The sequence below is a fragment of the Mixophyes fleayi genome, chromosome 1, assembly GCF_038048845.1.
Source record: "Mixophyes fleayi isolate aMixFle1 chromosome 1, aMixFle1.hap1, whole genome shotgun sequence".
NCBI lineage: Eukaryota > Metazoa > Chordata > Amphibia > Anura > Limnodynastidae > Mixophyes > Mixophyes fleayi.
In genome coordinates this window covers 271,033,626-271,061,573 of record NC_134402.1, presented here as the reverse complement: position 1 = coordinate 271,061,573, position 27,948 = coordinate 271,033,626, and the positions used below count along the sequence as shown (strand labels likewise).

General features: G+C 38.3%; 1 protein-coding gene across 2 annotated transcripts; it reads left to right on the top strand.

Moving 5' to 3' along the window:
- On the top strand, nucleotides 1–25,550 carry LOC142153703 (thioredoxin-like). Of its 2 annotated transcripts, none has more exons than XM_075210893.1 (5): nucleotides 1–108; nucleotides 11,654–11,758; nucleotides 19,904–19,963; nucleotides 20,060–20,125; nucleotides 24,254–25,550. In XM_075210893.1, the coding sequence occupies exons 1-5, from the start codon at nucleotides 82–84 to the stop codon at nucleotides 24,320–24,322; spliced, it is 327 nt and encodes a 108-aa protein (XP_075066994.1). In that variant the 5' UTR covers nucleotides 1–81; the 3' UTR covers nucleotides 24,323–25,550. The 2 variants fall into 2 exon arrangements, with proteins under 2 accessions (XP_075066994.1, XP_075066993.1); XM_075210892.1 differs by lacking the exon at nucleotides 1–108 and adding an exon at nucleotides 5,019–5,097.
- The last annotated feature ends 2,398 nt before the right edge of the window (nucleotides 25,551–27,948 follow it).

Here is a 27,948-nt window from a genome sequence, read left to right as displayed (position 1 = left end):
TACAAATACCAGGAAACAGAATGTGCTGCAGCATCTTGATAGAAAGAAGCTTGGGAGCCTTGTGAAGAAAAAAAGTGCATCATGGCAATGAAAGAGATATTTGAGCAGGTAAATCTTTTCCCCATACTCTATGTACTTTAATCTATTTAATTAAGATTCCATGTTCACACTTTTAAAACTCTGTAAGTTGTTTTGTTAACTAAATTCACTTACCTTCTTACTTTTCTCTGAATATCAAAATATCTCAGATTACTCCAAAATTTATTTAGAAGTTGCCCACTAGACACTGCCATATTCTGTGAAAGATATTTTGTCTAATCACTGATTTGGATTGATAGTAACCTGCACTGTTCTCAGAAGCATATGTTGTTATAGTACACTATGGTTTACATTTTCTATTAACCAATTACAATTAAGGGGCAGATTCAATTAAGAGCAAGGTGCAGCTGAACATTGCGCCAAATTGAATCTCCCCCTTAAAATTATAGGCAATCAAGAACATTTCCATTATCACAAAATGATCTTTAATTTCAAGATATACATCATGGCTGCCCTACCAGCAAGAGCTGTGACAAATCTAAGTATCTTATTTTTTTTATATATTAATTATCTGTATATCACATTTACATATATGAATAAAATACCTTTGAGGGTTTAGTTCTACTGTTAATAAGTCACTCAAAAATAAAAAGTACATGGAATCTGCAGTACCCAAGTGCATTGAAAATTCTTAATGCACTCAAAAAATACATATCCCACTTTGCATTTCCTAAATTATTTCAGCAAACCAGACTTTATTACAGTATTCTGTCTGCTTATTCCATTTTTTTCTAATCTGTCCGACCATATAATACCTAGATTGAACCACCCCATCTGTCTCAGAAAACTTTCCCTTAGCAGAGTAGACTCTTTCTTCTCAAGTGTAATCCATCTATACTAAAAAGACTGTAATGCTAAAGAAAGACAGCCATGTACTCTTATAACACAAAGCCTTCCATTTAACATACATTTAGTATGCACTAACATTGTTGTGTGTCTCCTGGCACTTGAAGCATTACAGAGCACTTTCCTTCAGTTTCCGATCTTGTTTCCTAAACAAGCTCTTTAAGATTCTCCATCTTTGTATTTATTATGTCAGTTATCACAATAGCTCAGGTCATGCCCTGCACCTCTCATGAATCTGTTAATACTGACCACAACATACCAGACCTTATCACTACAACCACAGCAAACCGGTGACCCTAGAGACAGATTATTCTATACATCTTCCTGACAATAGATGTGCATATTATAATGATCTACTACCATCCCCATTTCTGCCAGAATGGCTGGCTTCCAGGACGTTATGGGGAGGGAGCAGTCCCGTCTAGAAATGAGTCATTCGAATCATCCGAAGTTGAAATTCATGTGAATTTTGCAAATTCAGATAACATATATTGATTTATGAATCAGGCCTGAATCAGATGAAGTCCAGTGAAACCAAAAATGCCCCAGTAGAATTAGACCAATCACAATAAAGTTTAAGTGAAAGAGACAACAGGCTTTAACACATCCACAACACATTAACAGTAAACATTTGGCATTTTAGAAATTTCCTTGTTCTTTTTCAAACAAATACCATGATTAAGAGGAGGTTCAAAGAAGTGTAAAATACTGTACTTTACTTATGAGAGAAAATTCTGACACCTTTATGTCATTGAAATAATGAAATAGATGGAAACTATATCATCATCAGCTATCTATATAGCGCCACTAATTCCGCAGCGCTATACAGAGAACACACTCACATCAGTCCCTGCCCCATTGGAGCTTATAGTCTAAATGTAAAAATAAACACACACCTAGAGATACTAAGGTCAATTTAATAGCAACCAATTAACCTACTATTACTAGTTTGTTTTTGGAGTGCGGGAGGAAACCGGAGCACCTAGAGGGCACAAGCGCAAACACAGGGAGAACATACAAACTCCACACAGATAAGGCCATGGTCGGGAATAGAACTTATGATCCCAGTGCTGTGAGGCAGAAGTGCTAACCACTAAGTCATTACAAACAGTAACTGAAAGTAACACTGCAATAAATAAAACGGGCCATGGCTTCAAGTTCTTCATTATGTCTGTCCTTCCAAGAAGTCCCAAAAATGCTTCCAGAACAAGTAATGAAATTCCAACATCATGCAAAAACAGAAAATTGAAGTTGTCAGGGAACAGATAGCCATGTACTGTCAGAGTATGTATTCAGTGATGCTGTCAGATTTGTAACAAGGTCACTTATCACCATAAACTGTTGAAATTTTTTTATACATCCATAAAAATTAGCCTGCAACGGATTACCCTTATTTGTACTCCACCTGCTCAAGATTCAAAATCACAGTAAATATTCACTGTTTAGTATTGCATATATTAAACTACAAAAAAAAAAAAAAAAAGAATACAGCTTTGGGAACAATAACCCATCTATCCATGCACCCCTGCTTAGCAACCCCTGTACAAATCATGTTGAGTGGGTGTATAGCTTGTAATTTTTGGGCACAAAAAAATAATAATGTTTTTGGGGAGCAGACCCCATGTATTGGTGCACTCCTCCTGCTCAACAATTACCTTGAAACTACATGATGAAAATGTATATTTTGTTTATAGTTTGAGTATACCCAGACTTTCAAACACCTTAGTTCACTCAAATAAGTATCACAGTTGATGTGGTTCAAGTTATCAGCATATAGTCTATACAGCTGTACCCAAAAGTGGCCCATATAAACAATTCATTTTTCTCCAATAGAAACTTAATAGCAACTATGCATGAAATATTTTGGCTTATAAATGTCTCTTTTTCAATCCAATACATATCAGTAGAGGTTGTTGAAATTCTTTAAATATGAAGGATTGCAAATTTTAAATTCAAGTAAAGAAAATTTGTGACATATATATCAAATGCTGTAGATTATTGAGATGAAGAATATACATGAAATAACTGGAGTGTTTGTGTTTAGCTAAATATGCCCACCATGCTTTCTTTCGTTCCTCGGCAGCAGGTTGCAATTTTAGAAGGGAGGTGCTTCTATAAGACAGCAGAAACGCGATAACACTCTGTAGACTTGATTTCAGAAATATGTTCTGTAAATTGGTTGTCTAGATAGAAAATCAGCCTCATCTCCAGATCTTAGTAAATAGGCCCCTTACTCTCATCTTTTTGGCCTGATCAGTGCTAACGATGTGGGAAGAATTGCAGCTGATTGCAAAGGAGAGATAATACTTTATGTTGAACAGTCCATTGAGCTGTCAGGTTGACACTGAACAATGTTCTTTATTTTACCTTCATGATTTATATCTGAACATTTCAATTTTGGGGTTCCGTGCTCCTTTAAGTAGCAAAAGCTAAAAAACAAGCCAGGCAAACATCTTATCTAGCTCCATTTCACATGAGTCAAACTGGATACAAACTACAGAAAATTCTCACAAATATCTGTAACAATTTTACCAACAATTGAAAGTCCCAATTTGCATTCAGATTCATGTGTACACGCCTACACAATTCACCTTCAGATATTTGCTCTTCATCTCTCATAAACATCTGCTGAAAAGATCAAGAGTCTGTAAACTCTATGGAGATCTGCCTACACTGCTGTTTGTGAGAGCATACACACGGCAGAATTTCCCTGACAATGTTCCATCACTGATAGTATATTTAGTCTGTTTATAAAATAAAATGAAATGATATGATGCTCTTTGGTACGATAAAACATGACAGAGGGACCTAACAGTAGTTTATCATGTGGTTGGCACGATAATTGGGTGAAAAACCTGTAGTGTGTGCCCAGCATCATACCACAGAGTGAAAACTGTGTGTCACGAATGCCCAGCCTGTCCCATATACAGCAATCTGAACAGCTGGCCGTGACTGGCATTACCTTAGTCATTTAGCAATGAATACACCTTTTCTGCCACCACAAAGGATTTATTATAGTTTCCTTACGTTCACCAGGTCCACTTATTAATATTTATCACACTTAAATCATATATACATGTAGCATGAGCCTTCCCGGGCTTCGCAAGTTCACAAAGAGTCTCGGAAAACACACTAGATTAAACTTATTTAATCTAAAAAATGGTTCCAAGGCTTAGTTACAAAAATTAATAACATGACATACAATATGTTTGCACAAATAAGTTTCAGAAAATAAAATAGGAAATAAAATCATTACTTACTAGTTAAGACCTGGTGTGTGAGGGAACACAATTGAGAAATATGAGACATTTCAGTCTTGATAGACCCCCTCATGAAAATGCACACGTTATTGTCTAAGTCAGAAGATTTTAAACCTTTTCCACAAAGTTCTCACCCCCCACCTTTTAAGTTTAGCTGTCAATAAGGACAGATTGATCTCCCAAATGTCACAGGGCTTTCGAAGTGAACTAAGGATGTCCTGAGATTGGGAATGTTTACAGAACCTTGAATTCTCACCTCTGCTCGTTCTGCTTGAATGGCTAGATGATTTAAAACTTTGGGGCTTCAAACTCCTCCAAGATCCTCTCTCCCTGGTCTGGCTATTTTGAACAGACTAATGACACTTGCATAAGTTCAAACTCATGTTATCTAGCAAAGCACATGTTGAGATTACATTACAAGATTACATACAATATACATTGTCCTACATGAATTCAACAGAAAATAACAATCAGTCATTAGCTATACTACATAATCATCAGACATCAGCCCTGATGCTTATCTCAGTTACAACTGTTTACTGTTAGTTATAGAATTATTCTAATTATTATATTTTTCTGTGAACATACTGAACATGTAAACCATTATTTAAATAAACTGGAGCACTAGAAATGTCCCTAGGTCCAGCTAATATGTGTATCCAAGTATTATTCTAAACACCTATATTAATTTGTGCCACTCCCAAAATGTTGGAGAGCACCAGACATTTCACATTGTATTTAGTAATAATGGGATGGGCTGCTGCCCCCGGGGTCATTGGAGAATTTACAAATACCAGGAAACAGAATGTGCTGCAGCATCTTGATAGAAAGAAGCTTAGGAGCCTTGGGAAGAAAAAAGTGCATCATGGCAATGAAACAGATATGTGAGCAGGTAAATCTTTTCCCCATACTCTATTGACTTTAATTAAATCTATTTAATTAAGATTACCTGTTCACAATTTTAAAACTCTGCAAGATCTTTTGTTAACTAAATTCACTTACCTTCTAAAGCTAGGTACACACTATACGGTTTTCGTCCAATAATCGGCTCAATCAAACCGCTCATTCAAAAGTCGGGTCAGTGTGTGTAGTGACACGATGGTCGAAAGTCTGCCCAAATGGACGATTGTCGCCTCATTTGGTTGGTCGTACCGTTTAATATTTTCGTTCCAATCTCGTTTTCGTAGTGTAGTGTGTATAAACTTACGACCGATGTGTACGAAATTGCAATCATTGCTCACGACAACATGACTATAAAAAGTCGCTAAAGGGACGTCCGCTCTTCCCTTTATCGTCCTAAACAAGACTAGTGTGTATGCAGTCCATGGACTGAGCGTTCGGACCATTGATCGCATGTAAAATCGCTCGCCATAAAAAGTTGGTGGAAATTTCTGTAGTGTGTACCTAGCTTTACTTTTCTCTCAATATCAGAATAGCTCAGATTACTCCAAAATTTATTTAGAAGTATCCAGCATACATTGCCATATTCTGTGAAAGTTATTTTGTCTAATCACTGATTTGGATTGATAAGTAACCTGCAATGTTCTCAGAAACATATCTTGTTATAGTATACTATGTTTTACATTTTCTATTAACTGATCACAATTAGGGGTGGATTCAATTAGGAGCAAGGTGCAGCTGAACATCGCGCCGAATTGAATCTCACCCTTAGAAACCTAATTAACAAAAAATACATATGCCACTTTACTTTTCCTAAAATCTTTCAGCAAACCAGACTTTATTATATTGAAATCATTATATTTGGGCTAATATTTAGATTGAGATCACCTGTTTATTGTGTCATAGAAAGAAAAGATGCATTGCATATAAATGCGTCTAAACTGTAAATTACAGATGTGACTGATGTGCACGTTACTTCTTGCAGGACTTGCACCTACTTTGTCTAGGCTCAAAAAATACACCCACAAAACACACAAGGTTGACACCTCTCTAACTCTAAATATCCACACAGCACAAGGGTGTGTGATTAAATTGCATCTCCATACCCCATGTCCACAATCCACCTCTCAAAGCTCAACTTACCACAAGTGTTACATATGTGCAGCTCAAAATGCAGGTGCAAATTGTGTACAAGCGCAGTGTAAGTGCACTTGTACCCAACTCTAACTGAGGACTAAAGTAAGTTAGTTTCTTCCTCCATCTACCTCTTAATAGTTAGGCAGAATCATAGGCATACTTCCTTCAGATTACTTTTGTCCCTATTAATGTGAACTGGTACCAATACAGACTGCACTCAAGATTAAGTTGTCTCTCAACCTCCAATCCACTGTCATTGTTTTTTACTGATTCACATGTACAAAGAAATACAAAATAAGCCAACATATGCTGAGGTACAGTGATCTAAAGTACTAGTGACCTAAGCTACAGTGTATCTAACATGTACCTGAAACCAAAGAAATTCTGCAGGACACTCTGTCTTCGGGGTTGAGCACAAGAGACGCCTGCCTATACATTGTGGGCTTGATTCATTAAGGCAAGTAAGGCAAAATAAGAGTAAATTTGCTCCTGGACAAACCATGTTACAATGCAAAGGGTGCATTAGTTTATTTTGCACATAAGTTAAATACTGCCTGTTTTTTCTCATATAGCATACAAATACTTGATTGTTTTAACACTGAAATTTAAAATTGATCTTGGCCATGCCCTACCCCAACTATAAATCTGTCCCCACATTTTAAATTTACCTCCCCCTCTAATGCAACACAGTTTTGCCAAGGGCTAAATTTACTCCTTTTTTATGCTTTGCTCTCCTTAATGGCTCAGGCCCTGAGTCTACATAAGTGGGTTTGAAATATACTGCACACAAGGCTAGTGAAATAGTGTGTAGCAAATTAAAGATAGTAGGATGTTCTATTTAGAAAAATGCAATAAATAGATATATTAGTTTTATTTAAAGAAAATGCCTACAAATTTAGAAATATTCTGTAAAGTATCTACAGCAGTTTGCAACGTAGGAAATGTATATCCATATGTGCTGAGAAATGACACTTACATGAAATCAAATTAAAAATGTTGATTCTGTATTCCTCATAACAAGTTTGTGCTGGTATTTGTGGACATGATGAAACAAGAGGAATGATCTCATGGAGTACATAGTTGCTTTGTTCCCATTACTGCCAAGGAAGACACAGATTGTTTTTTCATACTTATGTCATTTTATTAATACAGTGGGGATTTGGCATTAATGGGATTGTAGTTACTCTGCCCAACCCACATACTTTTTTTTTGGATGTTATATTACACATACAATATCTACCATTTCATAAATGTAAGAATTTTGCCTTTTATTTTTTATAAACCATTGATCTTTCATTTTAATGAGTACTAGCTAAAGTACCCAGCGTTGCCAGTGTTTGAATCTTCAAGTTATTAAGTTGACAATGAATTGGATGTAAATGTCAACATTTTAAAAATAATTAGCAGCTTAGAAGCCCTTCCAACATACCCATTAGGTGGCTGCCCAATGTCATTTTTGTTTTTATATTAAATGTTAACCAAATCTATTCAGTGGAAGGCCCAGAACAGGTTCCCTGGGTCCAAGCTCTGGCCAACGTACACCAATGGGAGGTACAACCGAAACTTCAACACCCTCGTATGTCTTCTGGGATCCAAAGTCTGTGAAAGTTTCGTCCAAATCAATCCACCTCGCCCCCCTCCGCTCTATACTTAATGCGGCTGCAAGACTCATATTCCTTTCTCGCCGCTCCTCGTCTGCCTCCCCTCTCTGCCTTGCCCTACAATGGCTCCCCATTCCTTACAGAATCCTTTTCAAACTCCTGACCGTCACTTACAAGGCTCTCTCCCAGTCTACTGCTCCCTATATCTCTAACCTCCTCTCCATTCACACCCCTGCCCGCTCCCTGCGCTCGGCCAATGACCGTCGCCTCTCCTCCACTCTGATCACCTCTTCCCACTCCAGAATCCAAGACTTCTCCCGTGCTGCCCCCCTTCACTGGAACGACCTCCCTCGCTCCATCCGTCTTTCTCCCAATCTGTCCTCCTTCAAGAGGGCACTCAAAACTTACTTGTTCCTAAAGGCTTACCAACCTTCCACCTAACCTCTCCTCCACCTGTTCTTCCCCTCTCTCCTCCCAGCCCCCCTGTTCTCTCCCCACTTACTTCAACTTGCATCCTGTGTGCCTGAGTTCTGTCTACCCTCCCTTAGGATGTAAGCTCATTTGAGCAGGGCCCTCTTCCCTTTGTTCTCCATACCTGCTCTTCTGCTCCGTCTTTACTGCATTAGCCTGCCTGGAGTCTCTGAAGTTTTGGTATTTTTTGTTAACCGTTTGTAATGTTTCACCTTGTTTAGTCTACTGTTTGTGCTGTGTACGGCGCTGCGGAACTCTTGTGGCGCCTAATAAATAAAGGATAATAATAATAATAATACACTGGAAGGCTCAGAACAGGCTCCCCGAGTCAAAGTTCTGCCCAGCGTATACCAGCAGGAGGTCTGAATGGACTGTAACCCACTTAAAACCTGACCAGGATCCAACTGGACCACCTTGCATTGGTTTCATCACAATAGGTGCAGGGGTGTCAAAGATATTCGACAACAAACAAAGAAACAAACAAACTTCTTATTTTATATATATATATATATATATATAGATGTTTTTCAAATCCATTCAGTGCAAGGCAAAGAACAGGCTCCTCGGGTCAAAGTTTAGGCTAGGGTACACCAATGGGAGGTCTGATTGAGACCATAACTCACTAACATATCTTCTGGGATCCAATGTTACCAGTCTGTGAAGTTTTTGTCCAAATCCAGCCAGTGGAAAGCTCAGAACATTGGAAGGCTCAGAACAGGCCTTGGGTCAAAGTTCTGCCAAGCATACACCAACAGGAAGTCCAACCGCTACCCTAACCCTCTAAAACCTGGCCAGGATCCAACTGGATCACCTCGCGTTGGTTTCATCCCAATCGGTGCAGGGGTGTCCGAACGCAAAACCGGACAGACAAACAAACAAATCTATTGAGTAGAAGGCCCAGAACAGGATCCCTGGGTCAAAGTTCTGACAAGCGTACACCAGCGGGAGGTCCAACCGCTACCCCAACTCCTGCCCAGGATCCAACTGGACTACCTCGTGTTGGTTTCATCCCAATCGATGCAGGGGTGTCCAAATGCAAATAAACCAAATCCATCTAGTGGAAGGCTCAGAACAGGCTCTGCGGGTCAAATTTCTGGCCAGTGTACACCAATGGATGGTCCGACCGGGTCCATAAACTCCTTAATATCTGCCCGGGATCCAACTGGATCACCTTGCATATTGGTTTCATCCTCCAAATGGGTGCAGGTGTGTGGAGGATATTTGAATACAAACAAACATAAACAAACAAACTTCTTTATATATATATATATATATATATATATATATATATATATATAAACAACTGTTTTTGTCTCTTTATACCAAATAATTACAACTGTACTATAGAATCGATAGACTTCTGATTCATTTGTTAACTTGGACTATTCCTCGTCAGATATCAGTTTTAAGTGTTTTTAAAATTAAATGCATATTGTGGAATTGAGTATCATGTCAACCAAATCTAAATTTAATTCATGACCTATAAGAGCAACCCATTGCAAAACAAATTAATATTATATTAATTAATTGTACAATATAAAATCTATGCATTTCATTGTATATTTATATATTTATGAAAGTGAGAAAAGTCCTAAATCCAGCGAAATTTTGGCAAATGAAACATGACACATAGGGCATTTAGTATTTTATTTCAGATGTTATATGTGATATGCTTATACTGCATACTGAATGCATACTATGCTCTCTGCAGAATTGTATAGTGTTGTCCCCCACTATACAATTTTGTTTCTTGTACTTCCTGCAAAAGATTATTGTAGCCTTGTACATCTAGGCACCCGCATTTATGTATTGTTTAGGTGTGCATTTAAATCCATGTGTTCCATCTATCAAACATGTCACCAGGGCCAGAGCTACGATTAGGAAAAGCTGGGCAATTACCTAGAGTGCCAATGATTAGGGGGCTCCTAAAACACCGAATGAGTTACACAATGTTACTCATTCTGTGTTTTTATTGCCCCACACAGAGTGTTTGCAGCTGTACCTCCATGTCAGTGTTACATTGGAAGTATGGCATTTGGCTATGTTGTCACAGTCAAGGGCCACCTCAGTCTGGAAAGCTGATGATGCCGCCAGACAAGGTAAGAAGCAGCGGGGGCGCAAAGCTCGAGGGTCATGGGGCCCGCTTCCAAGTGGGAGAGGTGTCATAGGTGGAGCTGGCCTAGCATATCACTCTCAAACATACATTTTCTTAAGGTGCATATGATGACTGCAGTTCCTTCTACATTCAGTAAATTTGTCAAACTTAGTCAAAATGTAGAAACTACACATTTTTGCAATATTGTAGTCTGCCCTCTGTGACCTCCTTATATGATTATGGAGTGGGTGGTGCTATAACCAACCTATAGCAATCTGAGCATTAGAACATTAACCAACCTGTAGCCTAACAACCTTATTCCACATCCTCCCTACTCCAAATAACTCTGCCCTTTCATTACTTCTTTAATCTGCCCTTCTACAAATTGGACTGTTTAGCCTCTACCTCCTCTGCTACATGCCTGGACCGATAAGACAAATATTTAATCTGCTCCTATTATCTCTCATTACTCTTCCCTCTAGAATATAAGCTCTTATGTGCAGGTTCCTCTATCCTATTTTCCTATCATGTACTATGCTGAATTGTTTCTGTATGCCATGCAATTTTTTATGTTAATTGCATCCATGCCTTCATTTTTCTGATTAACTGTAAACATGTACCTGTTATTGCGCCTGCTGTTTTGTCATGTTATGTTTTTTTGCCAAAAATTGTTGAGTGAGTGACTTCAACACACTGGTAAAGCTGTCATTTTAGACATACCCTGAGCTGCTCAAGGCAGACCCATACCCATGTACCTGGCACCCACACACCTCTCAGTGCCCCAGGTGCAGATGGCCAACTGTCCCTGAGACTGGGCATACAATGTACTTCCAAGAGTCGTAACTACTATTATAGTGGTAGAACAAATCATGTAACATTGACATATGAATGAGCAAAGTGTTTTCAAATTAGTATATTCAGTACATTTATATTAAGAATTACACAACTTAAAGTAAATTATGAGTCACATATTTATGTTTTTAGTAATTAGTGCTACGCCTGGTACTGGGCAATCTCAGACAGGATGGATTAAGAGTTACTTTCCTGGGTAATGTTACCCCAAAGAGTAGCTAGTGCCTGCAGATTTTTATATTTTACATGTTGTCCCCTGTGCTGGTACAATATACCATATTTATAAAGCATTTGTGGCAAATGTAAATTATTTGTTTTATGACAAACAAAATCACAGGTTTAATTGCATCTAGTTCCTTTGTCCCAGTAATATTGTCATTTCTGCTGTACAGGATGAACTGGAACAAGAGCTGAGAGAAGCCGGGAGAAAGCTTTGCGTTGTTGCTTTCACCTCTGGAAACTGTGGACCTTGCAGAGTTACAACACCTTGTCTGGAAGTAAGTGGACAATTAAGGTTTAAAAAATGTCATAGGGCCTGATTCATTACAGGACACATACTGAACGTAATGGGCATTTTTTTAAAAAAATGCAAATTAATCGGGTATTCACACGTCTGAATTCAACAAGGAGCAGATGTGAAGATGCCTTTGGTGATGAATATGAGTGTAGGTCTGCTGTGCTCTACCAGACAAGACACTGCAGTATATGTTCAATGCCAGAGCTTGAATAGGACGCTGCTGCGTCTGCATTTTTATACTAAATAATCTACCAACAGCCCCCCACCACCATTTGCATTCTGGTAACCTGAACTTGGTGATTTGCTTTTATACAACTTTAGATCTCTCGTATAAAATGTTAATTATACTACTATAAATGTTAACTTTTTACTTATTTTCACACGGCTTTATCAAGCTGTAATTCGTCTCCATTGGCTGCTGTCAAAAAATTATTAAATGTCTCCTAAATATCCACTAGAGTTGAGCGACGGTCTGCAAAAAAAATTACACAACTCAAATTTCATGAGGGAACAGGTTGTTTCGCAGAAGGGCAAAGTTCCAGATATACTGGGCCTGATTCATTAAGGAAAGTAAAGCAAAAATTAGGAGCAACTTTGTACTTTTTCAAAACCATGTTGCAAAAGGAGGAAGAGGTAAATTTAAAATGTGATGGTAGATTTATAGTTGGGGTAGGGCATGCCCTAGATCAACTTTAAATTTAAGTGTAAAATAAAGCTATCAAGTATCTGTGTGCTACATGAAAAAAACAGCCAATAGTTAACTTTTGTGGAAAACATTAAACTAATTTACACCACTTGCATTGTAACATGGTTTGTCCAGCAGAAAACTTAATCATGATATTGCCTTACTTTCCTTAATGAATCAGGCCCACAATCTTCATGTTACACTTTACAATTCTGCACTGTATTTATAAATTCACATTTTGCTAAATTTAAGTCTATGAATAGAGCTAAGGTGACAACGGTCAATTCATTCTGCTGTGTGGTTGGGGAAGAACTGGGAACATTTAAGACCAAATTCCACCAATGAAACTTCTCAGTCAAATGTGAAATGAGGCAAATACTTTGTACCTGAATACTATTCACAGTGTCATAATTGTCTATTTTTGATTATTGTCTCCATCGACAAAAAGTTAATTTGGCCCAAGTTATTGCAATTAGCAAATAAGTGACAAAAGCAGATGTAGACTTATTATACCATCCAAATAAGTTGGGTTAGCAGGTATGTCCCTAATATTACAATAAAGCAATAACGTGTATTGAGTATATTGAGTGGAGATATCAGCAGTATAAAATATGATAATGCATGTTAGGATCCCGGATTTATCTGGCCCAATTCTACCCACTTCATGCTGGCTGGCCATCCAGGCATGCCTTACTATGCCAGGGAAACCTACCCAATACCTTCTAGGGTTCTCATGGTCACTCAAGCAAATGCAGTTAAGAAAGTACAACAATACATTTATTGTAATAGAAACAATCACTAGGATATTATATACAAACAAAAAATAAATGGCAGGCAGGTTTAGCACCTTATCTGTCCCTTACCCTACTAGCTTTGAGTTACAGTCACCTGGCTGTCCTGAATTGCAGAATCCAAAACCCATGGATCTCTCTCAGCTGCATATGCAGTACACTGGTAGAGAACAGCAACTCAACACCAGCCACCTTGCAAATTCCAGGAATCAATTATCAGAATGAACATCACACAAAACTCCCCCTCAACTCACCCACTGGAGTGGCTCCTTATATCCAGGATCAAATTTCCACAGTGTTTTGCCCTCCTCAGGCAAACCCCTGACTCTCTCCTTCTTGAACATTGATGGGTACTGGAGTAGGGAGTTGGAAGGGATATGGAGATGAGCTGTAATTCCACAGTGGCTCCACTGCTGGATTCCAGACAAACATCTGGACTAGTGCTGTGGAGGACAATGGATACGAATTGGCCTTCCCCCACATTCAGATGTAGGATAGCACTCAGCCACTCCGGAAATTAACCCCTTACACTACTTTGTGATGTCACAGGCTCCCCAGCTGTCCCATGCTTCCTGTAGAGAAAGGAGGGTGGAGAATGAATGTAGCTACAATTCCCTCACCTGTAACCTGCACCTGGATCCCACCCAATCCTTATCCATAACTGACATGGCTTCAATTTGAGAACAATGCATAACAGCATCACTGCAATAACAACAAACACATTTTTATAATGGGTAACATGGAATGAAGAAGTCTCTCATATAGGCATGGCTACAATGTCCACTTATCCACATGTAGTTAGAACTACAGTTGTACTCTGGTGAGCTGGGGAACAAAAACAGGGCTATAAAAAGTACATGTTGTTATGCCCACATTTTGTGAAAAACGAGGAACAGGCTGGTTAAGGTGATATCAAACTCGTTTCATCACAATGCATTGGTTAGAATCACATCATAAATATATGCATCACAAGAAGGTATGTCGTTGAGGGCATCACATCACATCATTATTTTAATCAGGGCATTAAAGAAGCATATAAAAAAACAGTATAGAGTAGAACAGACCACCACAGTGAGGTGATTTTATGTTATAGATTAATAGTGAAGAACACAGACTGAAAACAACAGGATAATATAAACAAGCACATTCATTATACACAGAGCTGCATAGAAGCAGCCTGTCCAGACAACACATGTTTTAGACTAAATGAAGCCCTGGGCCAAAATGGAGCTTCTCCATTGTAATTGTTCACATTAATAGTGCCTGCTAATATACATTATTTGTATTTACAAACTTTCAACATGACCCCCTCCACTGGGAACAAAAATATCAATTAATTATATCAGCAAACGTAACTGCAATAAGGAATTCCAAAAGCAGATCATTGTGTATTGGGTGGAAAGGGTTTTATTGCAAGGTCTCCACTTAGGGTTCATGATAAGGTCATTATAATGAAAAATGGCTAATAGCACCTTTTTCTTGTGCACCAGTTTAATTAACAACTAATCATACCTAAAGTTCATAACACAAACCAATTACACATTGCCAATTAAATATCAACATAAACACATTATCACACTCCATCATGACCCATTTCACCCACTACAAAATGCTCTGTTCTGTATCCCCCACTTATTTTCCTATTGCAGTATCATGGGCTGGATTCATTCATTGACGATTAAGAAAAAAAATATCCTTCTCATCAATGAATTCATCACAGAACAGTAATAGAAAAGTAAGAAGGACTAAAATATGGAATCAGTGTCACAATCATGAGCAAAGCATTTTGTTGCATCTTTTAAACTGGTGGATGCAATTCACAACGTATGCAACTACTTCCAGGAAATAAAACATAGAGCATCCCTAATTCTGTAATATTGTTCATCCAGTTATTGATATATAAAACATCCAAAGGCCACTATGACATAAAGAAACACTAAGCATTGGATAGGATCTCACAGCCAACATTATATACAATACATCCATAGCATGGCTGCTTCATAAATAAAACATTTAAAGGCTACAAATTCAAAAAAAGTAAAAAATGTGTAATCAATGCCCAATTCACAGTATTTTGAACAACCCGTAATGCAAAAACTATGTATAACTATATAATGTATAACCAACAATTAATAACGTAAATAACTAAATATAATTTACAGACACTGTATTGCAACATTTAGACCTATTGCCTCACCAATACGTATTAATTAATTATTAGACCATTAGCATAAGCTAGATCATTAACATACTTTTAACTGAAGAAGAAGGATGCACTTGCGAGAATGCTGTGATGAGGTGCACTACAGAATGTAATATCTAGTTCACGTCTTATTTATGCTTCCTTTCAAACCGACATTGAAGGATATCGGTCCATAGTGACTTTCATACTGACACACCACAAAGTTGCTAGTTTGTTTTCTCTCCAAATCCTGACTCTTCAACATGGCCCTCTTTCACCTGATGCAAAATGGTTTGCCCCCAAATTTCACACTAATTTTCTTATCGCAGTGACCTGGAACTAAATGATGTTAGCGAAAAAATCTTATTCAATCAATTAATTAGTTCAGCGCAAGTTATTGCAGTAGGACATATGTTGGATAATTAGGAGCCGAACATTTTGCTTTTGGTGGAATTGACCATGCTAGAGGGTCAGTATATCAGTGATGCCACTAATTATACTGTGTATAAAATAATTTTACCACATTAGAGCCTATTATCAGCACTAGCTAACCAGTTTTTATTCACATAACTTTTGTCTGGTTTCTGAGAATAGTGACCCATTCAAGTTCAAGCTATTTGAGATAACTTTGAAATTTCTGTTAGTCCAATGGAGAGAGAGAGAGAGACAGCTGACCATGACTGTAGGGGTAGTGAGCTAAGCTGAGAGATATTCAAGCCTGAATTCTGAGAGGAAATCTCCGGATCTTGATGAGTGCAGTGAAGAGACCAAAATTACTAGAGAGCATGCTCTGACCAATAATGCACAAAGTCTGACACGATCTGGTTGACTTGCCAAGAGAGCGAGCAAAGACAAATTGATTGCGGGAAATGACAAGAGTCTTGTGAATTGCCATACCGTTGCCATAAAGCAGTGTACTTGGTCTGCGACAATGTTTAGGTAGGTGGTACATGACAAAGTAGACACATGAATGCCAGGATCAAAGGTTTCTTATCAGAACATTGCCCAGAGCATCACACTGACCCCGCCGGGTTGGCTTCTCATAGTGCACCCTGGTGCCATCTCTACCTCAGATAAACGACACACATGCAGCCACCAGTCCACATTATATAAAAGAAAACATGATTCATCAGACCAGGCTACCCTTTTCCATGGTCCAGTTCTGGCGCTCATATGCTTATTTTAGGCAATTTCTGTGATAGACAGGGTTCAGCATGGGCACTCTGACCAGTCTGCGCCTACTCAGCCCCGAACACAGCAAGCTATGATGCACTGTGTGTTCTGATTAGAGATATTCACTGACCCCCGTGTTTTGGTTTTGGATCTGGATTAAGTACGTATCCTGGTTTTGTCAAAACAGGCTTCGTGTGTTTTGGTTTTGGATCTGTATTTTTTAGAAAAATAGCAAAAATATGCTAAAATCACATAATTTTGCTGTTTTCTTGTTCCTACATTATTATTAACCTCAGTAGCACTAATTTTCATTTTCACTTCCATGGGCGCGCGATTGTACTGAGCTGGCTTGGCTCAGTACTCGGATCGGCGAAGTTCTGGTGGGCTCGGTTCTCGAAGAACTGACCTCAAGTGTCTCTAATTCTAATACCTTTCAATCATAGTCACCATTAACTTTTTCAACAATTTGTATTATAGCAGCTCTTCTGTAGGATTGGACTAGATGGCCTAGCCTTCTCTCCCCAGACACATCAATGAGCCTTGGCACAGATCAGCTAAGGTGCAGTGCTTGCAAGGATATACATTTATCATTATGTTCAGTTGTCCAAAGTTGGTACCATATATATATAATAGTCTAATGGAGAACTTCAGTAAATAGTCAATGTAATCACTGATAACAGAGCTCAGTCAGAAATACAGTTTTTGATAATGCAGTCAATGCAAAATGGGTCAGTTTGTAAGCAGGCAAATTCAAAGTTTTTTGAGAGTCCTTCTTAATTTAAATAAGGTTAAAAAACGTTTTACTTATCTACTGCTTGATAGAGTATTCCTTGTCCACCAAGGATTTTGATTTAATTGTCCTGAAGTTGATACCACACTGGTTCAGACTGTTGCTCTTCTTAGTTACTGTGGCCTAGTCAATTTCTCCATAGATTACCAGTGCTACACACTTTTCACTTTATGTCACTCTAGTCTCTCACAATATGCTATCAAAGTCCATATTTATACAAAACAAAAAAAAAAGACAGTTGTTGTCAGCGCTTATCCTTAACACTGCATATCTGTGTGTATCTAGCAAAATGAAAACATGAGGTTTTACATATTTTGATCAAAACATTTCATCCTGCATCCCAGTGTCAAGGGTACCTCATTATATGCAGGTCCTACACTGACTTATATGCTTCAAAGTCCATATTTGACAGTTATCCATATCAGTTCTGACTTCTCCTTCTTTTCAGTTGGCTTTCTTGGTCAGCTGACTAGGCTTATGTCCATTCACTGCATCTCTGTTTCCATATTGCTTCCCGACAACGTCTGCCCCAGTGCCTATACCCCCAAGGCACCGCGCTGGGACTACATTTATGTTAACAATTTTAGCTTCTAACTTATTTTCAGCATATGGTTGTTTCATTATTGTTTTTTGAGTTGTTTTATTGTCATGCTTTCAGCCTCCTTTTGGGTGATATCTGCAGCTCTGGTAGAAGTACAACTGGAATGTGGAAGAGTTTGAAGCGTTTATCCTGTCTTGTTAGCATAGGATGTTCATGAAATCTCAGGTTTTGCACTGACATCTATTGCCTTAGGAGAAAAGGTTCCACTGACATATTAATCTCTGTTTTCTTAAAGTGAATATGAAGGTAACCTCATGTAAGAAAATGTTGTGTGCAAATGGTATTGAATAAGACAAAGGAGTATTTTCCCATGTTCTATTATCCGTTCCCCACTGGGGTGTAAGCTAATTATAAATTGGGCAAAGCCATGCTATACGACATGCAAATGTATTAATGTGTGCCCATGTATTTGCTGAAGCTTTATGGAAATATAAAATGAAAATAACCTGCATTTAACATTGCTATACCCTTCAATCTTTAAAGTATACACAATGGACCTGATCTATGTTCGGACTTATATCCATTTGCGCAGCGAATCCTGCGTGAAATAGCTTTGCGCATGCTCAGAAAGGGACCCAATTCATATCTGAATGCAGATGACATGATTGCCTACAACTTGAGGGGCAGAAGGCGGAAGGGAAAAGTTGACCTAAAGTAGACCATGTACAGTAAGGGTGTATCGGCACATATGCGGTCTATTCAAGTCCTGGCTTTTACGTAAGTATAATCAGTTGCAGCTGTACCATTTGCACAAGCTACAGGGCGTTAGGATCTGCCTGCAGCCCTCTGCATTATCTGGCAGTGCCTCTGTTCACCAGAGGTGCTGCTATTGTGCCTTTTCCCTTGTTATTGCTAAGGGTTTACCTGTGTCCCTAATTATCTCCTGCACCTGGGTGTTCCATATTTATACCTGCCCCTCTGCCTCTCCTGTGCTGGTCATTGTTGTTTTGTTGCCTTCCCCTTTCGTTTGTCTCCGGGTTCTCATGTGCTCTAGGACTTCATATCACTTCTCTGGATCCCTCTTCATCTAACCATTCCTCATGCATCTGCAGTATTCCTTGCAACCAGTATCCAGTCATCTCAAATATTTCTGTGCAGTTTCAGCATTATTTGGTTCGTGCTATTTATCTGCATTTTGATCAATAAACACCTATATTCTTTATCACATCCTGAGCTCCATAGCTGTTACTTACTTGAAGTGTGAGACAGGACAGGTTTAAATGCCGACTGATCGTTATAGCTGGCATAGTCTTCGATTTAGAACTACAAGTACGCGTGCCTCTAGCTATCACAGAACGTGTGTATGCAAGTAAAACAGACTCTAAAAAGGCTTTGTATAATTAAATTAAAAGCATCTATTATGTGGTTAAAACTAATTTTGTAAAAATGAAATCCATATATTTATTCATTATAATGTTAACAGTTTTTTACTTATTTTATAATTTCATTTTTTTATGTGTTCTGACCTTTATATTACACATACGTCTGTGCATATACTGCAGTCTGTTCTTTCTGTCTACATACGGCAAGTATTGTGTAGGCAGAGAGTACTTACGTTTTCATTTGAACATGGGAGTATCTTGATATAAATTGCAGTTCTGACCATATTCAAATCCAAGCTAAGTCAAGTGCTCTTCTCTTTTTTTAAAAAAACAACTTGTGTGCAAGTTGCGTTTGGACGTGAATCGGGCCCAATATGTTCAATAATTGTGTTATTTAGGACTTAAGCAATATCATTATTAAATATCTTTAATGTTCCTGCCACTAAATACAAGTACTGTTGTACTTGCACTCTGCTGAAATGCTATCCTAGTAAATGAGTGCCAAAGGATAAATTAGCTACATTTTATTTTCAGCTAAATAAGAATTACAAAGCAAATATTTCTTTATTTTTTTTCAACAGGATATGTCTTTAGAGATGCCTGATGTAGTTTTCAGGAAAATTGACGTTAAGAAAAACGACGTAAGTAACAAAATATATAACAATAAACATTTTAATAAATACCTGAAATTATATTATTTTATCTGTTTTAATTCTCCATTATATGTTTTTTTGTAGGAAATATTGGAACAATTTCAAATCACTGGAGTACCAGCTTTTTTTTTCTTTAAGAATTGCCAACTGGTATGTTTATGCATTAAAATAGACCCTGCACATTCAGTAAACTTCTTTTCCAAGTCCATATGTCATTGCTCTGGAATGTGTTCATTATCACCTGTTGAAAACCCCTGTGTTACGGAGACTACAGAGCATGATAGTTCTGTGAAGAAAAATTGTGCTCATCCTCTTCAACAAGTTGTTTTTTTTTTTTTCATAATTTCAATAGTGGATTAGACTGGACTTAAACAATCAAAAATTAAGACAACAAGATCGACCCCACACTGATGTTCAATATTAAACATCACAATTATTTCAGGGGTTTCTTTAAAGAAGGAAAGCATAGAGTGCTGTATTAGATCTCCAGCTTCCTTTAGATCACGGTTACACCAAATCTACCAATGCTAGCAATAACAAGATATGCTCCCTGGTAAAAATAAAGAAATGGATTTAAAATAAATTTAAAAAAAAACATAAAAATAAAATTGATATTTGTCTCTAGGCCCTATAACTGTACCATACCTTGCATAAAGTACAAGTAATTATGGTATCAAGTAATTATGTCCTCTGATGCCAGACGTGCTCTGCTTGCTCATGCTCACCATGCTGGACAACCAAGCTGCCTGTCGGAAAAAAGACAGATTTGCCAGGAGTGAGTAGATTCCAACATCACCGGCCACACTTTCCTCCTACTATTTTTTTTTTCCATTCAGGCAGTGTGTTGAACACATACAACACACTACCAGAGGTAGTAAGCTGAACAGTGAGGGACATTGATGGATCCACTGGATCTCTTCAGTTTTGGGTCAGCATCCCATTGCACTAACATGTATCCTGGATGGAGGAAATCCATACTTGCCAACTCTCCCGGAATGTCCCGGGATAGCTGGCAAGTCTCCCACATCTGGCCCATCTGCCCCTTCAATAAAATTAGAGCCGGAATGTACGGGTGGAGGGGACGGGGCTTCACGATTTGTGTCATTTTGGCCCTGCCCCCAGTAATTTAATGCTTGTTTGGGGTCCTTTTACACTGTAAAAAGACACAAAACAGGCATTATGTCACTGGGGCAGAGACAAAATGACGGAAATAACGAAGCCCCACCCCCTCCACCCATACACCCCTCCTGCCCTCCAGGATCTCCCGGACCCGGCCAACATAAGGTTGGCAAGTATGAGGAAATCACAGTAACAAATTATGTCAGTGAACTTCTATAGCAATATGTAAGTTTAGAATATCATCTTCAACATGTAATGAGTGATCAAGTGACCGGAAAACGAATTTTCAGTTTCAACTAGAATTATCCTTTAAGTGTACCTCTGCTATGCAGTATGCAGTTTTGAAACATCTAAAACTGTATAGGCTGAATAAAAGCCTAATTACAATGTACAGTTACTAACACACAAACCATTTTTGAGAACATTGAGCTATAAAACTGTGCTCCTCCCTCTCTGTGTACTGACAGCAAGCAGATTGATGATGTCACAGAAAATTTTCCAGGTGAGCAGTGAGCATGCTCCTGCCAATACATGTGATGTTCACTCTTTCTGTAATACTGAATATTTATAGCTGACCAGAAGCTTTATGCTGGCATATGAAAAAGTTTAAAAAGAAACTATACAGCTGTAACACACAGTAAATATGTGACATCTGTTAAATGTTGTATGTGGGTGACAGGTTCTCTTTTATCACTATTACAAGTGATGCAGAGAATGTGTGTAGCCCTAAACCTACAAAAACAGGTACCAATCAGTTTTTCTCCATACAGCTTCAGCTCTTTCCCCTTTAACTCCCATCTTATGAAGAAGGTAGGAGCCCCTAACCTGCCTATATTAGCTTTTGTCTCAATAAGTTATGGTCTTCTCATTTTGCTCATTATAACATCCTCGTGTAAGGAGTAGGTGGACCTTGAACACTTGCTGCCACATTAAAGGGGGCCACAGAAGATGACGCTGGCCACTATCCATGATACTGACAGTAAGTCCTGATTTGAGGGCTCTATCCCGCCATCCCGATCCGGACATTTTTGTCCCAATCCTTGGGGAACGTTGGGAGGTATTCTGTTCACCGCTGCTCTGCATGGCAGAGCTTCAAAAGTGCTAGTCATGCCCCCGGGTGCCGTGGTCATGCCACTATCCTGATGTTGCCTGCTTACATGTTGCTAGGTATGCACTGGGTCTTCTTCCTCTACAGAATTAAGCAGAGACGCTGCAGTCTCTGGCCTTTGGTTTATCTATTGCAGACAACTCTTCTGCAACACATTAGTCGGCTGAGAGATCAGTATCCCGGTGAGCCTGAATAAGATCCCTGTATGGTAGTACTATGTTTTCAGCCTGCAGGCAGGGCCAAGAGGAATTTTTGGCCCAAGTACAGCAACTTCTTGTGGCTGTTGAAGGGGGATGGTTGGTGGCTCCTCTTTTTACACAGGCATTACAGGGTCCTCAGGCAGGTCCAGGGCCACAGTACTCTGTAACTGTTTCCCCCTCCTGTCTGCAACATTGCCTGTAAGAGAAATAAATTGCTTCCTTCCTTGCCTGTTTTTTTGCCTAAAAGTGTTGCACCTTCTCAGGAAAATAGGAGGACCTGTTGATTCCACACTTCCTATTTGTCTCACACCCAAATCAGGCTAAATATTCTCAAGAGCAGCAAAAAAACCTGCTGCTGGTAGCTGCATCAAGGATACATGCCACAGCTAACTGAACTTCTTTAAAACAAATCCTACTAACAACAGATATAGTGAAGGGGATTAGGCATAACATATTAAGCCTCATCTGACTATTTTTATATCGGCACCTATCTCAGACTTACAGTATACCTCTCAACATTTATGATTTACAAATGGGAACAGAGTGCTGATGCACGAGAAGGGAGTGTGGCCAAACAGCTTCATGCTAGACAATCCCCTAAATCGTAACAGTTGTGACCTATGCAGACATGATTAAAGAAAAAGAAAATGAACTGCTGGAATGCTCCTAGTATCTCTGTTTATTGTTTCCTGTGTGAAACAGGAAGTGACTTGACAGTGTGCATTGCATACCACATTTTTGCTATCTCAAAATAAACATCTTCTAGTTTTCCAATTGTAGAAACAAAACTTTCATCAACGCAACACTTGGGTTATTTTATCATCTCTAACTACAATTGTGTTAACCTGATCTAATTATCTGAGAATCCCAAGTTTTCCCATTCATGTTAGTTACAGTTTGGCACACTTTCTGCAAACTACATGTTTATAAATATACCTTTGTGAACTAATTGTGGAAAACTATGAGCTGCACTACATCATATGCTTCACTCTGATATAAGTAAACCACTTCCTATGAAAGAAGTCTCTTTATTGAAAAGAAAGCATTTGTTTTATTCAGCTACAGTTTTGAAATATATAATTATTTGTGACTATTTTTTGTTATTTATATTAACAAAGTGGAACTGAAAGCCTGGGTCTGTTATATGAATAGTCAGGAGAGCAAGTTAGTTCAATTTTGTGGTTAGAATAATTGTGTAAAAATAAGTAATGGAGGAATTATGAACAAGTGTATTTTGTTTGAGATTAAGCCTGTTTTATTTTCTATGAAGTTAAAGGAATTTATTCATATAGATTAAAATGTGCTTGCAGCCATTCCCCCTTTAGGCCTATTTCACATAGACATTGATACAAACCTTACCTTACATGTGGAGTGGTAATTCCGTATTGTTGACATATACAGTTCAGTAAAACTGCAGCAAGCTTTAGAATAATTGATTTCTAGGCTAATTTACACCCACATATTACCACACTTTAAACTGTTACCAAGCTAAGCCTATACTTGTAAAAGACAGTAAAACTTACCTACCAACATGTCTGCCCCTGGCAGCGGGACAGGAGGCGTGGCCACTGTAAAGCGCTACTTTGCCAATTAGATACCTCCCTTTCCCCAACATTCCCAACTGCGGTACAAACATAGCAGGACAGAGCCCTAAAATCAGGACTGTCCTGCTGAAATCGGGACATTTGCGAGATATGAGCAAAATATTAGGAAAGCAGAGGCGTAAGATATGCAATCATTTAACATTAATTTTATAAATGGATGGTTCTTAATTACTAAACCACAGTTTCTGATATGGACATTGCCATTGCAACTTAGTGTTACTGACATTTTTCATTTTTTCCATTCTAGCTATTCAAGTTCCAAGGTGGAAACACTGACTTTCTAAAGAAAAAGGTTCAGGAACTGAGGTTCTGCTGAGTCAGTTCCTATGCTTGCTTCAGTTTAAAATAAATGAAAAAGTCCAGTTACAGGAGAACTCCAGCCAGCTGGCTGATGTAAGCAATGTCTTTGAAAGAATATGGTAACCTTGGTTTGATTATTAGAAACTTCTTCAATTAGACACCTCTCTTAGGGGCATATTCAATTGTTGGATTTCCCCGCGGCGTTAAAAGTATTACCGTTATTACGGTAATACTAAGCTGAAATCCAGCTTTAAAGGTACCGTAATAACGGTAATTGCGCGCACTATTACCGTAATGACGGTAATAGTGCACACGCCGCGTTACTTTTCCGAGTAACGCCAACAATTGAATATGCCCCATAGGCTTTATTAAAATGTATAGCTGTGATCATTGTTTAGTAAAAAATGTCTTATCAGTGATCCATACCCTTCCTTTCTAGTTCTCTTTTTTACCTCTGCCAGACACTCAGAAATAACCATACACTGTCAAGCTGGGTGCACATCTATGCAATTATCGTGCAGATCACATGATAAACGACTGGTTGGTCCGATATTGCAAGAGTGTGTACGCTTCAATGATCCCGTTTTATTGTACCAAAACACATTGTATCTGTTGATTTGGTTTTATAAACTTCCTAAAAATGGGACAATGTATGGCAAATTTGGAATTGTGTACGCATTCATGACCGTCTGTCCCAGATCAGTAACTTAAAAATGTATTGCCTGGGGCGAGAGAGAAAAAATATGCCTCCTAGCCCTCAATTTTAACCAAATGAACCTAAAATTTTCATAAACTGCGCCCTCTTCAGCATTGCGCCCTGGGCGGTCGGCCCTATCACACAGCCCTAGTTACGGCCTTGGTCTGTCCAACACTTGTGCCAATAATTCCTCTGTTTATCTGTAGCGTGTGTACAGAGTTACAATCTTTTCAGCAAATGGTTATAAGACGCAGATCTCAGATCTGACGGTAAATCGTGTAGGTGTGTGTACGCATGAATCACCAAGCTCTTTGGGACTTTCAGTAGTAGGTAAAATCGTTACAAAACTCGCATCTGATGAGAAATTGCATAGGTGTGTACCCAGCTTTAGGACACATTTAGTTGTTATTTCTATGTAAAAATCCTTTCTACTAAAAAAAAAATCTCAATAATTTTGTACACAATAAAGAACATGTTTATTTCATTCATCTGTATCATTCATTGTTTATTTGCAGAGATTATTAAAGTGATTCATCAAAATATAAAATGTAATGCATTTATTTATCAGTGGTTCACAGCCAGAAAATCATTACATGGAAGCCAAGCTAAGAAACATTTGTGAAATCAAAATTTAGGAATTCATCACATGGGCCCAGATTTCAGTAACTAAGAAAGAAGGAATATTTGAAAGAGCTATTCAGTCCACTTGCAGATACACTACATAGACCTAGTAAGATGGTAATATTGGTAGCACTAACCAGCTGCCTATCACTTAGCCAACATCACTACATAAACCTTTCTTTTTCTTTTAGTCTTAAATTCAACTCCTATTTTATTTATCAGCAGGAACTGGATTTAATTGCATTCCTAAATATACACAGTTTGATTTGGTTATTCTTGTGACATTCACTTATTCACACATTTCTAACTCAATTGTGTCAGAATGTCACATTCATTTTTTGGTTTGGCTTGCTGTACATTACAACACCAAAGGTTATATAAAAATAATAAATATAATACCTACCTTTCAAGATTCTATGGCCCATCTAACAGGCAATGAGATTGTCTGTCTGATTTGTAACTTGCATTTATATTATGTTCTTGATCAATAAAACTTACATGTGGGAAAATAAATCATTAAAAGTTATAAAATGTAATAAGTCAATGCTCAGCAAAAGTTAGTGGCACATGGGTACCTTTGTGTGTCCACAAACTTTAGCAGTAAGGACCCCTGTAGTAAACAGATCAAGTGCCTGTTGCATGAACACTGATTAGAGTTGGACTCATTTGTGCTCCGAATGCACAAATAAATAACTTATTTAGGTGTGTATGTAGGGTCAGATGTATCTCAAGTTGCATCCAACTCCAAAAACGTAGAATTTGCACCAGGTGTACATCAGGCTACAAGTGTGTATACTTAAGCCTAATGAAGGCGTAGACTGTATCTTAACAGTGTTAATGGTAAAGTGAAGTAATAAGGTGTCATATAAACAAGAGAGAATAATGTCTTGACTGTTATTAATAATAAATGCAAAAGTTGCATTTTCCATATAAAAATCAAAACACCCCATATCCTTTGTTTACCTCTTAAAAAATCCAAAGGGAATTTTCTTTCATGCAGTATTCCAAATGAAAATGAAAAGTAATTCAAATTATTTATTTCATTAATTACAGTATATGGCTGAGACTTTATATGATATAGCTGCAACGCTACTGAATGATGTACTATCAGATGGAAAGGTCAATACACAATTAGCCAATCAGAAGCAGCTACATAGTGCTGCTGATGGTCACTATGATCTCCTAGTACCTACAAGAGATATACCTTCTAAGAGGTGAACCTGGGGATGCTTCCATGCCTAATTACATCACACCTGCGTGAACACTCGATTACTGGACTCAGCTTACCCTTGCCCGCCCCTGTTACGTCTATAAGGTGTACGACACATACAAATTTTGATACAAGCACAGTTTTGGTGCACATGTACAGTAAAGAAATGTGTATATTGTGCCATCTGGTATTTTTGTTACCCAGTGGTGGGATTCAGCCGATTCTCACTGGTTCGCCAGAACCGATAACTAATTTTAGACTCGGTTCAGAAAACCAGTGACTACAGGCTGAGTCCATCCTCTTCATTGGTGGGGGGAGTAGGCTCCTTTGAAAAAAAATAAATAAAATAAAACTCACCTGTCCTCGGCACTCCTCCTCCCTGCTCTGTCCGCACTGAATGTCGGACATGACGTCATCACACCCGACATTCAGTGAGAAGCCAGCGAGAAGAGAAGAAAAGAGAAGATAGAAAAGGTAAGTGAAGGAATGTAAGCAAGGGGGAGCAAAGGCAACATGGCAGAGTGTGAAGGGGGAGCAAAGGCAGCATGGCTTAGTGTACAGGGGGAGTAAAGGCAGCATGGCAGAGTGTGAAGGGGGGCAAAGGCAGCATAGCAGAGTGTGATGAAGAGGGGCATTACTGTGGCATAATATGAACTGGGGGCATTACTGTGGCTTAATATGAAATGGAGGCACTACTGTGTGGCATAACATGACTCATTACTATTATTATCTCGATATTAGCAGCATAAAATAAGAAATATTTTATACACACACGCACAACTTGGTGATATATTTTTGTATACTTAAAACTGTCATTAGGGCAGAGAACTGGTTGTTAATTTATTTGAATCTCACCACTGCCCAAATCCATTAATTTCTATGCAAAATGAGTCACTCTTGCACATAAATAGGCATATGACTTCACCAAAGTGGATTTTGCATAGTGCCTTAGCAGTTTTGCCCATAATAATTGACTTCCACTGTTTGTGCACACAGTATATACAGTGCCCATAGAAAATCATCATATCCTGTCGAAATTATTACTTTTGTCACATTACACCATGGAACTTGAAATAAATTACATCAAACGTTTTTCAGCTTTATTTACACAAAA

Bases quoted from the DNA above. Each gene is read 5' to 3' on its own strand.
- LOC142153703 (XM_075210893.1), top strand. From the start codon at position 82: ATGGCAATGAAAGAGATATTTGAGCAG. The intron at 109-11,653 runs GTAAATCTTTTC...TCTGCTGTACAG, and splicing joins TGAAAGAGATATTTGAGCAG to GATGAACTGGAACAAGAGCT. The intron at 11,759-19,903 runs GTAAGTGGACAA...TTTTTTCAACAG, and splicing joins TTACAACACCTTGTCTGGAA to GATATGTCTTTAGAGATGCC.